The sequence below is a fragment of the Equus caballus genome, chromosome 2, assembly GCF_041296265.1.
Source record: "Equus caballus isolate H_3958 breed thoroughbred chromosome 2, TB-T2T, whole genome shotgun sequence".
Lineage (NCBI taxonomy): Eukaryota > Metazoa > Chordata > Mammalia > Perissodactyla > Equidae > Equus > Equus caballus.
Window position 1 is genome coordinate 111,075,258 of NC_091685.1, and position 18,497 is coordinate 111,093,754.

An 18,497-nucleotide genomic window follows, 5' to 3' on the forward strand; every position below is an offset into this window, starting at 1 on the left:
ATCTTTATTTGCCATGTACAGTGCCAGACACATAGATGATGCTTAATATATATTTCTGAGTTATTGTTGCAATTTTAAAACATTTACAAATATTTTTTAAAGTGTTAAGAGACATGAAATTGTATTATTTATTTAAACTCTAAATTTCCTTCAGAAAAGATTTCAAAGAAGGAAAAAATAACTAATCTCTCTCAGCTGGAATCCATGAATAAAAAATTAAACCAATCCAATAATAAAATTTTCTTTCTCTCTATTATTAAATAAACTTCTCAGAAGTCTAAAAGCATTCTTCTCTTTCTAAATCTCTCTAGGACTTCTTAGATTCCAAATCCTAAAAGTTTTGTTATTATAGTTCATATTATTGTCATTTTTTGCTTTTAGCCAAATACTATAAAATATTTTCATGTCAAAACATCTTCTTTACATAGTAGCTTTATCGACTAATACAAGCCCAGCTCAAAAAAAATTAACATACTCAGTTTTAACTTAGGATGTCTCAACTGTAACACGTCAGCTTACATACAGTGTACAAATAATGCCAAATTTAAGTCAATCCAATCTAACATCTACAAAACTTTGTGATACTGACAACACATTAACTATTCTATTTGTCCTAAGAATAATAAATTACTATTAGTTATTCCCTAATGGCCATTCAAATGGTGATAAAACTAAGCATATGGCTTATTTATTTAATATCAATGCTAATAACTGCCAATTTAAGTGTATAAGTCACGTAAGACAGCACTATTAGGAGACATTGAGGGCATTTTTAAAGTAAAAACAAAAAAAAAAAAACCTAAAGGAAATTAAATAGAAACCCAAAGGTTTCAGATTCTTGATAAGTTCAAACGGCAATAAACCTATAGAATGAGAATAAAGAGTTAGGGTCCACAAAAGGCATGAAACTGGACACAGTTCCTGGTGAGACTCTAAATTAGAAGCTCACCGTGGGCGAAAGCAAAAATAACCAAAACACTAAAAGAAAGTATTCTTTATAATGCTGGGGTCTGGGTCTGGGGCCAGAACCAACATATATTTATAGGCTTCAACTGAGAACTGTAGTGAAACAGGCAAGCTCAGGGCAGTCTCAAATCCAGGTTCCCCAGCCAACTTCCTCTCAAGGCTTTTCTCAGGAATTTTGCACTACCACCATAACCAGGGGGATGACAGATTGGAAAGGTCTCCTCCAAAGCCTTCACCCAACGAACTGACAATCTTCTGCATGATTCTTCTCCCCCTCATTCCACTCATCCTGTACAGTGCAGGACAGAATTCTGAGCCAGCCTTTTTAACTTCAGTTACATTCATTCAATGTCTATAATATGCCTAGATCTGTGATACTGACCTTAAAACTCTTTTATTTCATTAATAGACTTTTGGTGGGGACAGGGAAAAGTTTAAGATTGACAGAAGAACTGAGCAGATACTATGAAGAGTTCCCATATCCCCCTATTATTAATATCATATATTAGTATGGTACATTTCTTACAATTAATGAATCAATATAGACACATTATTATCAACTAGAGTCCACAGTTTATTCAGATTTCCTTAGTTTTTATCTAATGTCCTTTTTCTGTTCCAGGATCTCATGTGGCAAACCACATTATTATTTAGCTGTCATGTTTCCTTCGCTCCTCTTGGCTGTGACAATTTCTCAGACTTTCCTCGTTTTAGAAGATCTTGACAGTTTCAGGAGTACTGGTGAGGTACTTTATAGAATGTCCTTCCATTTGAGTTTGCCAAGTGTTTGGGAGGAAGATCACAGAAATAGTGCCATTCTCATCACATCAAGCAAGAGTACATATATCAACATGACTAATCACTGAAGATGTTAACCTTGATCACCTGGGCTGAGGTGGTGTTTGTCCGGCTTCTCCACTGTAAAGTAGCTCCTCCATTCCCCTCTTTGGAAGGAAGTCATAACTATATGCAGCCCACACTTAAGGAGTTAGGTAGTTATGCCCTCCAAAACTTTTTCACTTACCTTTTTAATACAGTCCTCTCAAAAAGCCCATACACATGAAAAATCTGAGACTGAAACAACTCAAGTTTACAGAGCTAAAAAGTGCTAGGGTAGGAAACAAACCAAAGCACTCTGAATCCTAGCTTAGTGTTCTTTTCACTGTAACACGCTCAATCTCAAAGAAACAAATTATATAGTAATTGGTAAATTTCAAGCTCTACATTATTCAACCACTAGTCTTTTTCCATGTACTTCTATTTTATTCATCAGTTTCCTGTTTCTTTGGCAGTGATTACTCTTTCTTATTAACTCACCCCAGTTTCACTCCAAAGCCATGCTATTTTTCTCAGATATCTTTGTTCTAGAGAAACTAAATTCTGTCTTAAACTGGGTCCCAGAAACATCTTTCCACTTCTCTAAACCTGCCCTATAGAAACTGCCTGAACTACCTTCTCCAGTAACCTGGTGTAATTAATGAAAAAAGCACATGACACTAGATTTATTTAAAAAAAAAAAAAGAAGAAAGAAGAAGAAAATGAAGATCGTGTAATACTCTGGAGTCAGAAAATCCTGAGATCAAATTTCGGTTCCATTGCCACCACTGTGACCTTGGAAAAGTCATTTAACATTCTTAAGCATCATTACTTAAAGCTTTTGATATATAAAAAAGCTACCTGTGCAGTTTTCCATGCAGTATCTGCAAAATGGAAGCTCTACAATTTATAGACTTGCCTACATAATTGAAAAACAAAAGCTTAAAGATGAACTTGGAACTTAGCAAGTACAGATTAACTTGTACCTTTGATAACAGAATAGTAGGGGATCTAGTTAAATGAAGAACAGTAATTTAAATTGTGCACAGCTTTGATTAAACTACAGATTTTCCTGAAAATGGGATGTATTTTATACAATTCCTCTCTGAGACAAGTATCAGATGAAAATATCCCAAAAAAGTCAAGGATATACTAAGTTCATTACATTCTTGTATTTACCAATACACCTAATGAAGGACTTGCTGAAACTCCCTGTCAGAGGCCTACCCACCCTTCTTCCAAAATCACTAACAGTTCTTCATAAAGTAAAGCAGCCCAGCTATACAAGAGTAATTAATCTATGGTAGCACTTCAGACAAAAGCAGAGAGGAAATTTCAACTGGAAAATATTTTGACGTAATTGACCCAGATGACAAACTAAACTTAAGCATATGTCAAGTGCTACAGTCTGCACCAAAACACATACAGATGCCAAAGGATATTAAGAGCCCATACAAGTCAAGGTGAAGTCTTAACTCTGAGTAGAGTATATCTCTTTAATCACTGCTTAGAAAAGACGCACAAGGGAAACTAAAGGGTTCTTTCATAAACTCAGAGAAAGAAATGTTAAAAGTCCTTAAATTCTTTATCTTGGGAATTAAAGGTAATTATCACTGCACAAAGTGTTAGGGAGTCTCTCTTTCCAATACATCTTGTGTTTCGCAACTGGCTAGAAAATTCCATTGTCTATCTGCTTTTTTCTGATGACTTTCAAAATGTGTAAGATTTGTTATTTCAAAAAGCTCAAATTTAATTATAACACTTAAATCCCTTAGAAAACAAACATATGTTAGAACCAAAAGGCAACTTTATCTTCATAGAAAAATAACACTAAAAAGAATACAATATGAATTCTCAACTTGTTTGACTTCATTTCCTCATATTTAAGCTGCATAATAGAGCTACTGTAAGTCTTCTCCTAAGCATTAGTCAGACCAAGATGGAAAGACCCATGAAAATACAGAGAAAAGGCAACTATTTTCTCATGTTCCTAACTTTTTCTTTTGATAATTTTTAAACATATAGAAAAGTTGAAAGAATAGTAAAATGAACTCCCATTGTCCATTAAATAGAGCCTCCACCCAGATTCAAAAATTGAATAATCCTGTCAAATTTAATTCCATATTGAATAAAAATCCACCTTAAATAAAAATTACTAAGTAGAATACATAACAATCTCTAATGAAGTAAGAACCCAATTTATTAAGAAAGTTTCTTAACATCATTTATCTTTTTTGTATGTGACCTAAAAGAATTAAAAACTTAGTGAAAGCTTTCCTATTCAAAAATGGTAATAAACATATTTCTAAGTAATCCTAGAACAGTCCATAAAGCAGTCCTGGTAGTATCTGGAAGAGTTATCCTGGATCACAAATGAGTGAGATGCTAGTTTGTAAGAAAATATACGTGCTCTTTCTTGAAATACAAGTGTAAATAACTGTAAGCTAAGTCCTCATCAAATAAGTTTCAGATATCCAGCAGACAGGAAAAATTCAAAGACTATAAATACATAATCGTGGAATATACAAAATGGCATAGGAAAATGGGAAGGAAATGCCAGTAAAATGGCCATGTCCATTACCAAGAGATAAGAGGACAGGGATTAACAAGAAATCAAAAAGTCTCTGGAAATTTCAAAATCACTCATTTCTCCAACACATAAAACTGCAACCTTTAAAACTGTGGTTATGATTCAGCGTAACTGTTGATAGTGAAAATGGTCCCCTCCCCATATCTTCACTATCCAATATCTTCCACAAGATAATCAATAATATGCAAACACTAGTGACTGTGAAGAGACTGATTCTTAAAAGTAGTCTAAATACATCTAAATATCATTCCACAAAAATTTTAAATAAAGCAAAAAACTGACACTGTACTCTGAAATAGGTTTTATGCTTTGAAACTGCCAATGATTTCAATGTTCTAAGATAGAAAAGGTATTTTGTTATGGAAAAAATTCTCTGGTATATCAAAACAGATTATCAATGTGCCTTTTCTGAAATGAATTTGATATTTAACATATTTAGGGACATATTTTTGTGATAAAGTCCATGGAAATGGATTTACAGTTTTATATATGTATGTTTAATAATTGGATATATAATCATATTACATAAAAATTAATATCTGGTCCTAAAGTAATTGTAAAACTACACATCAAGTAAGATTATCTATGCCAAGTAAGAGGGCAGGGCAGTGAACAAATAAAATATGTGTGTGTTGGGCTGGCCCCGTGGCTGAGTGATTAAGTTCGAGCGCTCCGCTGCAGGCGGCCCAGTGTTTCGTTGGTTCGAATCCTGGGCGTGGACATGGCACTGCTCATCAAACCACGCTGAGGCAGCATCCCACATGCCACAACTAGAAGGAGCCACCACGAAGAATATACAACTATGTACCGGGGGGCTTTGGGGAGAAAAAGGAAAAAATAAAATCTTTAAAAAAAAAAAAAAATGTGTGTGTGTGTGTGTATGTGTTGTAGAATATAAACAATGTACACATACTCTCTGACTGGAAAAGTGTTTTTAAGGAATTTAGTTTTACTATATAAAGTATCTGATTTCTTTGAAAATTCTACGCATATAAATATTAAATTCACAATCATATTTACAATTAAGTCTTCGTTAAGCAAAAGTGATTAGCACAATTAAAAAATGTAGAAACCAAAGAAGCCTGGTTTCTATAACACACAGGTACAAGAAATACTGAGAATAAAGAAACTAAATAAAGCAGTCTTCTATCGTCCACCATGATTTGCTGATTACACACATTTATCTCTCATCTCCTATATTATATTGCCATCAACCTCCAATAAAAATCAACTGCTCCTTAAGATGCCTTTTCCTGTTCTCCTAAGGGTAAGAATCCGAGTATGGTGGTAACAGGGCTGGACGATATTAGCAATTAAAAAATTTAACAGCGTACCTTTATAGCTAGGAAATTCAGTCCACTCTCGTTGGCCAAAGCCTTTGCAATCATTGTTTTAGAGCATCCAGGTGGCCCATACAGAAGAACTCCTTTAGGTGGCTGAATACCCATTCGGATGAAAGACTCTGGATGTTTCAAGGGCCATTCCACAGCCTGTTTCAATTTCAGTTTGATATTTTCCACTCCTCCAATATCTGACCAGGATACCTGCAAAAGAGAACATTTTCTAAATATAAGTTTTGCCAAGGCAAACAAAGAAATTAAAAAGAAAAATCAACAAAGAAGTACAAGAAGGGGAACAGGACCATCTAAGATTCAAGAAGATCCTAAAAAAACACTCCAACAATATCAAAAGTAAATAAGGAGTACATAAAATGTGAGCTGCATTTTATAGAATATTAAAGGAAAACAAAATGTTTCTGCTTGCAAGTTTTGTATAAATAACTGTTTAAATGATTGGCTATACTGTTAAGTTTATCTTCTATTCTAGATGGCTTTAAAAATTAGCTTTCAACTGTCTGAAAATGGTTTGAAGCAATGATCCAAGATCTCATCTATATATCTACTCTCATATTTCTTTTTTAGCAAAATTACTTCAAAGTATATTTCTGTAGGTCCTTATGGAACATATAATCTTTTTAGTCTTTGGTATATTAATAAAGTATCCTCAAAAGTCTGTTACTTTTTCTCAACTAAGAAATATCCCCAAAACAAGATAACTCTTTACATCTTAATAAATATGCATTAAGAACTACATACCAGATAATGTACACAGGAAATAGAGGAATGAGACATAAATCCCGACTTCAATGAACTTAACTACCAATAACATGCATATAAATAACTATAGTATGATGGAAAGGATACTAATCACAATAACAGAGAAACAAAAAAAGCCTTTGGGAGTTTCCAGGAAGAAAAGATTATTTCCAGCTGGAAGGCAAATCTGAAAGCCAACTCTTGAAGCATGGATGAGATCTGGAAATGTGAAAATAGGGAAATGGTCAGAGGCCAAAAAATTACAAAAGGCTCATAAGGAAGTATGAAGAGGATGAGTGAAAAAAGATTTAAGGGAGGGAAATTTAAAAAAAAAGTAGGCTGAAACCACATAGTGGAGGACCTTAAAGACTAAATGAGGGAGTTCAAGAACCTCTTTGCTTATAAATGAGATGTCTTTGAAGGTTTTTAATCTAGAAAGCGACATGGTCTGATCTGTGCTTCAGGGAGACTTCTTTGACAAGATTCATTAGAGAAGACAGAGTGCAGGGAGACCAATTAAAGACCTATCACAAACATCCTTAAAAAAACAAAAACAAGCTTAAACTAAGATAACCACATGCAGATGACAAAGACACAACAGAAAGATACTGCAGGTCCATAACTGAGGGTTTTGAGGGTAGAGTAAGAAAAACAGAGAATTTAAAACTAAAGATTTCAAGACGGATTTTGATATAATATGGACCACAGAAAAACGATCTTTGGAGGGAAAATAAATAAGACAGATTTTGTGGGATATACAGAGTTGGAACACCGGATAAGATATTCAAATGATGAAAAGTGAGCAGTTGGAATGTAAGCATCACAAATGGAACTGTGGAAAGAGGACAGGACTGGAATTTTAGATTTCAGAGATATCTACATACAAACAATAGAAACCATGAGACTTATTAAAATTGCCAACCATGAGAAGAGAGATGTGGGTGAAGGCAGATCCTTGGGCACCAGCTACATTTAAGAGGCAAGAGAAAAGAAAGAGAAGACACGTCAAAGAACAATCAATCTACAAATCCAAAAAAGACGGGTTTTATTTGCTTGTTAGTAACAAGAAAAAATTACTTTTTCCATATTAACTTGCATAATTTTTCGGAGGGATTTTGTTGCTGCTTTTGTTTTTTGTGCACAGAACCAGGAGAATGCTCTATTATGAACTATAATCCTGAGATGGGATTTAATTAAGTTTCCCTGCAACATCAGCAGCCTTGGGTTTTATTTTGCCTTTTGTTTTTCTTTCTTTCCTAACTGATTTCTGATTTCATCAATTAATAAAATTAAAATTAAACTTGAGATAAGTGCACATGAGCTAATGGCCCTAAAAACATCCAGCTCGGGCTGGCCCAGTGGCGCAGTGGTTAAGTGTGCACGTTCCGCTTCTTGGCGGCCCAGGGTTCACCAGTTCGGACCCCAGGTGCAGACACGGCACCACTTGGCAAGCCATGCTGTGGTAGGCGTCCCACATATAAAGTAGAGGAAGATGGGCATGGACGTTAGCTCAGGGCTGATCTTCCTCAAAAAAAAAAAGTCCAGCTATCATCAGCAGGATCAAAGAGACTGTTTACCACAGAGGGTGAATGTCACTGGTACAACCAGGCCCCTGTAGGCAGAAGTGCAGCAGAGTTGTCACATCTTGATTGGTAGTTCCTGTTCATGGTCTCTGGTGTCTCTGATCTTTTTATTTTTTAACGTAATTTTGAAATTTTTGAAACATATACAAAAGCTGAAAAATCAGTAAAAGTGTAGACATACTCTTAGCCAAAATTCACCGATTTTTAGTATTTGCCACATTTGCTTTAGTATGTACTCTCACTTTCTCTCCACACACACATATATACCAACAGCGCACACAAAAACACACATACTTTATCAATTTTTAAATTTTCTGTTGAACCTTTTTAAAGTAGGCTTCAGATGTCATGACACTTATTCTAAATAACTTAGCATACCTCTCATAAAAATAAACAGTCTGGGAAGAGAGTTTTAAGAAGGTAGTCAACAACTATCAAAAACTAAATAGGGAGGAGCCAGCCCAGTGGCATAGTGGTTAAGTTTGCGTGCTCACTTTAGTGGCCCAGGGTTCACAGATTCAGATCCTAAGCACAGACCAACACGCTGCTTGTCAAGCCATGCTGGGGAAGCATCCCACATACAAAATAGACAGAGATTGACACAGGTGTTAGCTCAGGGACAATCTTACTCAAGCAAAAGGAGGAAGACTGGCAACAGATGTTAGCTCAGTGTCAATCTTCCTTACCAAAAAGACCCCAAGAACACAAAACCTAAATAGAGAGATCAGAAAGTATGCAGAATCAAGAAAAAACGGTCAGTAGATTTGGCAACAAGGTTACTGAATATAGTGGTTTAATTAGATCAGTAGTTTTTGTTTTTCTGCCTTTTAGCAGTGGAATATACATATACACACAACACACACATCACACACATATACACCCATATAGAGACAATATGTATATATTATATATACAATGGATAGAAGCTGTATTTATAATAACTATCATAAATGTAAAAGTCAAAGAAGCAACTCCTTAAACTCAAAGGAACTAAACTGATACTGTGTTACTGTTATGATGCTGCAAGAGATCCATTTGGTCGTCACTATGCAGTTATTATACCTATACAAGGAGAACAGCACACTCTGTAAACATGTTCCACAAGGAGCAGATGTTCCCAAGCCTTGGGGCATGTCTGAATTACATATTGAATACTGTAGCAGTAGAGCAGAATACTTAGTTAAGATATTTTAGATAAGCATACATATACAGATAAAATTTTTTTAAAGGTTAGTGCAGAACTAATCCTTCCTAGTCAATGACATTTTTAAAAAATTCAATTATACGCCAATAAATAGCAAGGGAGGACAGTTTTCTCAGGTGTATATGAAACTAAGTAAACCTAGCAATACAACCTGATAATCTTCAACATGATAAAATTTGGTATTTAATAAATTTGAGTGTGCTTGGTTTTTAATCAGTTTTTAAAAAAGTCTTTAATAAGAGTTATTTAAAAGAACTTAATATTAGATAGTAAATCCCTAAAGCACCTCCCAGAAACACACACAGAAATCACCAAAATAAAGATAAAGAAATCCATATCGTAAAAGAGATCATTAGTTAGGGATCAGGGAGTAGTAGCAAACAGCATCAGCCGGACCAGGAGTCGGAGAGAGCTTGTTCCTCAAAAGAAATTAAGATGCTCTTACCAGAAAACTGAATGCTTACTGGACATGAAACAGGCCCAAAACCGATGCCACTGTGTGCACCTAGTAGTCTATGCTGAGGAGTCTGTCCATTGCCTTGAAAGTTCTAAGAACAAGCAGAAAAGTGAAACAATCTTGTCCCTTACCCCATCTCCTGGCCTTTGGGGCTCTTGCTTCATCAGTTGTCTTTCCTCTATTCCTGGCTTAAATGTATTCTTCACTGAATTCTTTCCTCAGCCCACAAAAATTCCGCTTCTCCCTACTCTTCAAAACAACCTTACTTTGCAGTTGTTTCTACCTAATATTATATCATAGCTCCTTCCTTCTCACCACTAAACTTCTTGAAAGATAGTTAATACCCCTCTACTCTTACTTCATTTATATTTTCCACTTTTACTAAGTAGTGGTAGGAAAGGAGAGTGAAAGATAGAAAGTTTAAGATTGGTGGGAAACAGGGATTTGAAAGACTTATGTCAGAAGGTGTGTAGCCTCTCAGGAAAATATGAGGCAAGGTCATCTGCAGAAACATCAATCAATCTAACAAATACCGACAAAATGCCTGCTTCATACTATGCTGGTTCCTGAGGACAAAACAGTTCCTGTCCATACTGAGCTTTTGACCTGATGGAGTATTTCCTTAAAAAGGAAATTACTATACAGCATGGTATATGCTAAAATAGTAGTCACAGAGTTTCAACAGATGGTCAGAAAAAGCTTTTCAGAAGTGATATTTGAGGTGGCATCTGATGAACATACAGGAATTAGCCAGCTGAAATTAACGGTCAATGACATGGAGAGGAGAGAGGAAAACAAGGCATGCTACATTAGGAGAACTAAAAGTAATTCAGTACGGCTAGAATTTAGAGAGCCAAGAGAGGAAGAGAAACAAAGGAGGTTAGCAACACAGGGAGCAATCAGACCTTGAAGACTCATAAGGCATCAAGAAGTTTAGGCTCAGGATATCCTGAGAGCAGTGGAGAGCAATTTAATCAAGGAAATGACATGACCATATTTCTGGAAGACCTATGGTTACAAAGTAGAGTGGGGATTAGAATTCGGGGAAGAGTAGGAAGGGACTTCTACAGTAATTCAGACAAAAGATGGTGATTATCTGCACCAAAGCAGTAGCAGTAGGGCTATAGGGCTATAGAGAACAACAACAACAACAAAATAAAAACTGTATCAAGCTATATCAAATAAAGCAAATCACTGAGTCTTGATAATTAATTAGATCTGGAGAAGGGGTGGTGAAAAAGAAAATGAAATCAAGGGTAACAGCAAGGATTCAGATTTGGGCAACTGTGTAATTGAAAGTTACATTTAAAAGAGAAAAAGGAACATGTGTGAAAATTAAGGAATCAGTTTCCAATTATTGTAATGCGGTTAGAATTTACCAGTGAAATAAATTCAATAAACTAAGGAATGTCTTCTATGGGCTGGACTTGTCTTAGGGACTGTAAGGGCACAAAGATGAGTGAGATAATGTTCTCAAAATTTTGTAATCTAGAAAGAGGAATAAGAAAAGTATCCTAAAAGGCACAGTCTTTGTTTAAAGACATAAAATATCCATCTTCACACAAATTAATACAACTACTGAAAAAAATATAAAATAGCTTTACAGTTCTCAAATATGTGAGATGGTGAGAGCAGAAATCTGGAAATTGTTGCATGTATATAAGACTTACATCGATGTGTTAGAATGTGAAAATATTAATAGCAATTCTCACTTCATATGGTTATGAGGCTAGCTGATGTATAATAAGTACAGCCTATAAGAAATTATGAAGGACAATATAAGAATTACCTGTTTTCCCAACAACTAAAGGTAAGCATTGTTAATATTCTGGTGTAGTACCTTCTAACCTTCAAATGCATCTGTGTGTATTTTCATTGAGATCACAATGTATTCACAATTTTATACTTTGCATTTTTAAAATTTCATACATTTTCTGATCTTCTAGTTACTGTATGGCTTTGGGCAATTCACTTCATCTCTCTAAACTGCTTTCTCATCTGTCATATGGGGATAATGAAATGTAAGCTCTCAGATTATTGTGAGAATTAAACAGTAGAGCATATATTAAATTAAGTGCACTTTGCTTGGCACATGGTAACTATCTAATAAATACTAGGTATTTTATTTAAATGTCTGAAAGATGATTACAATGAATAGTTGTATTCTGAAAGACTAGTGATAAAAGGTAAAGGACAACCAAGCCATTATATTTGCAGTTTCCTGAGCAACATTTAATTACCGTAATTTTTCTATTCTTTCTCTTTTTATCTGATCACTACATTTCTTAAACTAAGGGCAAATAAGTTTTGCATTTTAATTTAGCACTTGAATGCCAAATAAATGATGAGTCTTTCTATAGCTAAGATATCAGTTAAAAAATGAAATCCACTTAGGGCTTACTATTGCACAAGAGTCTTAAAGCACAGCAAGTCATGGGAAAACTCAGTGTGTAAGAAGAATAAACACTAGCATGAAATCATAAAACCCTAGAACTAGAACAGGAATTCAAAAACTAGCTGGTTCACTATCCTACCTTCAGTCAGTATTTCATCTTTCAATTTCTCTCATCTTTCAACAAATACTATTTTATGCTCTTTTAAAAAAAATTCTGTAACTCTCTTTTTAATAAGTTACACTATATCATAACTGCCAGAAAAATATTCCTACAGTCTAACCTAAATCACTCTTGATAATATTTGGGTCCTTTCTTTCTTATTTTGTCCTAATGAAAACAGTGAACAGCTGCTCACATATGGCTTTATAACTTTTTGAATTAATAATAAAGTTAGAAGTGAAGGAATAGCCGTCAAACAAGCACAGACAGAGCAGTGAGATAAATTTCGCAAAGGAAATACCTCCCATAAACATCTTACAGTACTTTCTGGACAAGCAACCAACAATATACAAACCAAAAAAATCAAACAAAAACAAAAAAAACTTCAAACTGCACACCCATAAAAGACAAAAGACCTGATGATCAGGTTTAAAAAAAAGAAAAAAACTTTTAAGGACAAGTTCAAGAGGACAAAATAAAAATTAATGAACTAGATTGCAGACATTGGGAGAATTACTACGAGATAAGAATCCAGTAGCTCCAAAGGGACTGACAGTGTCTTTATACATCCATGAATCAAGATCCTCTTGTTTGCTAGGTGCCAAGTTTTACACGGCCAGGGACAAAAATTCTTTTGAAAGTGTTATTTTTATAGAAAATATTGCAACAAAGAATACTTTTCATTTTGTTCTTTCATGCTAACAAGTCCAAACATAAGGACAAGAAGTCAGGCAGTAACAAGTGGGTTGGCGCCTGTTCCAAATTCTCTGCTGGGCCAAACACTAGCTTTTAACAATTCAAATGTTTAAAATACATTTATTTTGTTTCAAAGTTATAAACAACCTAAATTACTAAAGATACTACATAATGCAGAAGGAAGTAAGTTGAGAAAACCCAACCTCCAAGATTCAAAGGAAAATCAATATATTTCCAGATGCTTCTTTAATGGAGATAAAGCAAAATGAGGAAGCAGTAAGTGTTCAAAATGTGTTCTTAGAGCTATGTGAAAATAAGTGAAAGCCATTAGCTTTACAGAGTGAAAAGACAAAAAATATTTTTCCCCACGCTTTAAAAACACATTCTAAGGAGGTTTTTTAAATCCCAAGGCAAAGTTCCTGTTTCACTGTGGTACCATAAACCATCTACAGCCTCTCTCTCCCCTCTGTTAAAAATAAAAACTTCAGACAAAACAAAAAACAACTACATGAGGACTCTGAAAAGTAAAGAAAAGCAGGTGGATCGTGAGACAAGTGAAAAATATGGAGCAGTGCCCTGTACAGGGTTGGCGGGCTGAGTGTTCCACTCAGTGGTTTTCCTTCTCTTTCTCCACTCAGCTTTTCCTCTCTTCCTGTTTCACTTGCATTTTGTATAAGCAAGCTTACACTGAATATCCAACAATTTCACACATAAGAGCACAGGGAGCTAAAAAAGTAGATGAGAAAGAATATAAAAAACTGTACACCAAAATTTTGCCACTAATTGCAAATTGCCACTAATCTAGGTGATTTCGTTGTTCTTTAGTAAATCACATTAAGAACCTTACTGAAACGTATTATAAAGGCTACGAGAGACAGATGCTCCTAATACTCCTAATTATTAAGGGAAAATATTACAGTAAAGAAGAAAGGAACTATTCAAGTAAAAAGAAAAATCCTCCAAAACATGGAACATATGATCAACTTAAAGACAAATATTTTAGCCAAATTTCAAACTGTACAGATTTCATTATCAGTTTAATGGTTATATTAAAATCTGAGTTCAATTTCTAAAATATCATTACACTACAATCACACTTTAATAAGTTTACCATGAGCTGTCCTCAGAGAGCTGGCTATGTATGAAGTCAAACCTTACAAATAGAATAAATTATTAAAGCCTCCCTTAGATCACAAAACTTTATACCTTAATTCAACTTAAAACTGGTTAACCATTTCCAAAATGAGCTTTTAAAAAAACTACTTACTTTTGCCAGATGAATAAGTCCAGGAAAAATCTCATAAAAAATGGAAACTTTAAACAAGAAAAAAAACAAACCAGCAGCAATAATAAAAGAAGAAATAAAAAGTCATATCATGAAAATGATAGAGTTTCACCTAGAAAATGCTTCATATCTCATTAAAATATTTTACATATTTTTTAATTTATCAAATTCCTTAAATAATTAAACTGTGATCAGCAGAAAATGCTTTGACTATTTAAGGAAACTGCTTAGTAACCCCTGTCATTCTTACTATGGCAGAGTAGAAATGTGAAAAGATAAAGGAAATGAAAAATACAACAACAGAGGAAAGAGACAGGGACTTCTACTGATTGGTCCCAAGCCCAGGTGCTAGAGAAGCATATGTTTGTGCACAAGGTTCTCAAGTGAATTTTAAATCAACCATATGTAATATATATGACCAAATGTCCCCAAACTAAAAGAAGTCATATAAAAGGCCAAGAAAAAATGTTTTAAGTAACAAAATTTAAAATGAGTTTTGTTCTTATTTTTCTTCTTTGGGAATCTGTGATATGAGTGAATAATAATCAAATGAAAGGCCTCTTTTGTTATATGTGTATGTATCACCAGGACCTTCTTAACATAGTGCCTTGTACTTTACAGATGCTCAGTTTGGTAAAGGAATAAATTAAAGGGCAGATGCATGATTCTCTTGTATTATCTTAAAAATAAAGCAGTAGAAGGGGTAGAAATGGCAGGAGGACAGGCTGGTGGGAGGTGAGATGGGAAAAAGAGGAGAGAGTTAGGGATAAACCAGCATGTGTGGTCAGAAATAGTGAAAAATATTGCCAATGTGTAAAAGTGTACAAGGGCTATACATATGCCTTACACGACATTTTCTACCCCAGATTTGTCCAAGAGTTGAGTCATAAATTCAAATCATTTCCTCTGATCTCCTTTGATGGTTAGTTGACAATAAAGTTTTGCATATATAGAAAGAAAAACTCTCCCCTGCCAAGACTGGCTGAAGGGATGCTCCAAATTTTTGTTAAATAGGAGGCAAAGAGATGAGGCTCCTCTCTGTTAGAAAGCTGAGCAAACTCACGTAAGCAAATTTCCTAAGCAGCCCCGACTCTTGTATCTTGACATACACACCAGACCAGCTCCCACATGTGGAAGAAGAACCAATGCTGGTCAGAGAGCCAAGACGCTGGGGAAAGAGAAATACTATTGATGTTTTGGCTTGAGGGCAACAGGCAGAAGGAGGAAGCCCTGACAAAGAGTAAAGGAGACATTAGAAGACAATTCTTACCCCACAGTCTTAACAGGCAATATTTTAAAAAAAGAACAAAAGATTTTTACCTTATAATCAAAGCTTGTCCCTGGATGCTAATTGTGCTACATGTAATAGCTAGGGGTATGAATGTTAGTGAACAGGACCAACTTGAGAATCAGGCCTGAAAGATGCCACAAGAAAAGTCTAAATACCCAGTGAAAACATCTTTCTAAAACAAAAACAAAATAAATACTTCTTTCAGACATACAAACACTGGAAGATTTCATGACCAGCACACCTGCATTACAGGAAATGTTAAAGTAAGCCCTTCAGGAAGAAGGAAAATGATACCAGATGGAAACCTGTATGTACACAAAAGACTAAAAGAGAAGTGGAAATGGTAACTACATTGAGTAAATATACGGATCTTTTTTTCTAATTATTTAAATCTCTTCAAAAGGAAATACTGTTTAGAGAAAAAAATGATGACAGCATACCGCGGGGTTTACAACACATGCAAAGTAAAATGAATGACAATCGCGGGGTTTACAACACATGCAAAGTAAAATGAATGACAATAGTACAAAGGCCAGGAGAGGAGCAACAGGAGTGCACTGTTTTAAGGTTATGATTCTATACATGTGATGTATTATCACTTAAAGGTAGACTATAATAAGTTAAAGATGTCTCAAGGAAAATTAAAAAATATTTTGAACTAAATGGAAATGAAAATACAACATATTAAATATGTGGGACGCAGCTAAAGCAATGCTTAATGGGTATTTATTTATTTTTAGAACAAATTCTTGTATTAGAAAAGAAGAAAGACTTAAAATCACTAGACAGTTCCCATAAACTAAAGGAAGAAGAGCAAATTAAGCCCAATGTAAAAAGAAGGAAGGAAATAATAAATATTAAAGCAGAAATCAATGAAATGAAAACCAGAAAAACAATAACATAAAAACCTGACAATTTGAAAAGATCAACAAAACTGATGGATCTCCAGACAGACAGACCACAGGAAAAAAAGAGAGAAGACAGAATATCAGCAAGGAAAAATAGGACATCACTACTGATCCTGCAGACAATAAAAAGATAATAAGGGAATACTATAACAACTCTATGTTTACAAATTCAACAATTAAAGCAAAATGAACCAATTCTTTAAAAGATACAAACTACCAAAACTCACTCAGGAAAAAAATAGATAACCTGAACGTCTTACATTTACTAAAAAATTAAATTTTACTTAAGCCTTCCAAATAATGAAAATTCTAGGCCACACAGTTTCAACGGAGAAAATTTAAGGAGAAATAACACTAATTCTACACAATTTCTTTCAACAAATAAAGCAGAGAGAACACTTCCCAAGTCACTCTGAAATGTGAGCATCACCCTAACACCAAAACCTAACAAAAACATAAGAAAACCACAGACCAATATCTCTCATGAAAATACATGTAAAAATTCTCAACAAAATATTAGCTAATAGAGTCCAGCAATATATAAAAAGGATACTAAATCACAGCTAAGTGGAATTCATCCAGGAATATAAGACTGATTCAACATTGAAAATCAATCAGTGTAATTCACCATATTGACAGACTAAGAAAACCATATGATCATTTCAAAAAATGCAGAAAAAGCATTCAAGACAATTCAACACCCACCCATGATTGAAAAAAAAAAAATCTCTCAGCATACTAGGAATAGATAGGAACTTAACCTAATACAGGACATCTTAAAAAAAACCACAAGGTTAACGCCATTCTTAATGGTAAGAGAGGGAATGAAGAGTTACTGTTTAATGGGCATAGAGTTTCGGTCTGGGAAAAGGAAAGTTCTGGAGATGGATGGTGGTGATGGTTGCGCAGCAATGTGAATATACTTAATTAATCACTTAAAAGTGGTTAAAATGGTAAATTTTATGTTATGTATATTATACCAGTTAAAAGAAAACACCTTTTCCCTTATATGGTTGTCATGGCTTCAAGCTATAGTTGGAGTTTCTTTAATGTTATGGTTACACATAGAAGAGCAGGGTTAATTCTACCTTGGGAAAGAAAATTAATCAAAGACCTAAATGTAAGAGCTAAAACTATACTCTTAAAAAGAAAATATGGAGTAAATCTTCATGACCTTGGATTTGGCAATGGTTTCTCAAATGTGACACCAAAAGTACACACAACAAAATAAAAAACAGATACCCTAGACTTCATCAAAATTAAAAACTTTTGTGCTTCAAAGGATACTATCAAGAAAACGAAAGAGGCAGCCCACTGAATGGGAGACAATATTTGCAAATCATGTATATCTGATATCAGATATCGAATATCTGATAAAGAACCTGTATCTAGAATATAAAAGAACTCTTTCAACTCAATAATAAAAAGACAACCCAATTAAAAATGGGCAAAGGATCCGAACAGACATTTCTCCAAAGAGATGTATACAAATAGCCAATAAGCAAATGAAAAGATGCTCAACATCATAAGCCACTAAGAAAATGCAAATCAAAACCAGAAAGAGATACAATTTCACACCCACTAGAATAGCTATAATCAAAAAGACAGAGGGGCCGGCCTGGTGGCGCAGCGGTTAAGTTCGCACGTTCCGCTTCTCAGCAGCCCAGGTTGGCCGGTTGGGCTCCCAGGTGCGGACATGGCACCGTTTGGCAAAAGCCATGCTGTGGCAGGCGTCCCACGTAAAAAGTAGAGGAAGACAAGCATGGATGTTAGCTCAGGGCCAGTCTTCCTCAGCAAAAAGAGGAGGATTGGCAGTAGTTAGCTCAGGGCTAATCTTCCCCCCCCCCTCCAAAAAAAGACAGATAATATCAAATATTAGTGAGGGCATGGAGAAACAGGAACTCTCCATACACTGCTGGTGGGAATGTAAAATGATGCAGCCACTTTGGAAAACTGTCTGGCAGTTCCTCAAATGCTTAAACACAGAGTTATCAGTGACCCAGCAATTCTACTACTAGATATATACCCAAAAGAATTGAAAACAGGTGTT

At 34.8% G+C, this 18,497-nt stretch overlaps 1 protein-coding gene across 9 annotated transcripts in view; it reads right to left on the reverse strand.

Annotated features, from left to right (window-relative positions):
* AFG2A (AFG2 AAA ATPase homolog A) overlaps window positions 1–18,497 on the reverse strand; it is a 309,252-nt gene that overhangs the window by 247,174 nt on the left and 43,581 nt on the right. For all 9 annotated transcript variants that reach the window (XR_002806528.2, XR_011436155.1, XR_011436156.1 and 6 more), the window contains exon 11: window positions 5,707–5,916. Coding sequence is in view for 5 of the 9 variants with exons in the window: in XM_003364517.5 (XP_003364565.1) it covers window positions 5,707–5,916 (210 nt within the window). In the remaining 4 variants the exon portion in view is untranslated. The remainder of the gene's footprint in view (window positions 1–5,706; window positions 5,917–18,497) is intronic.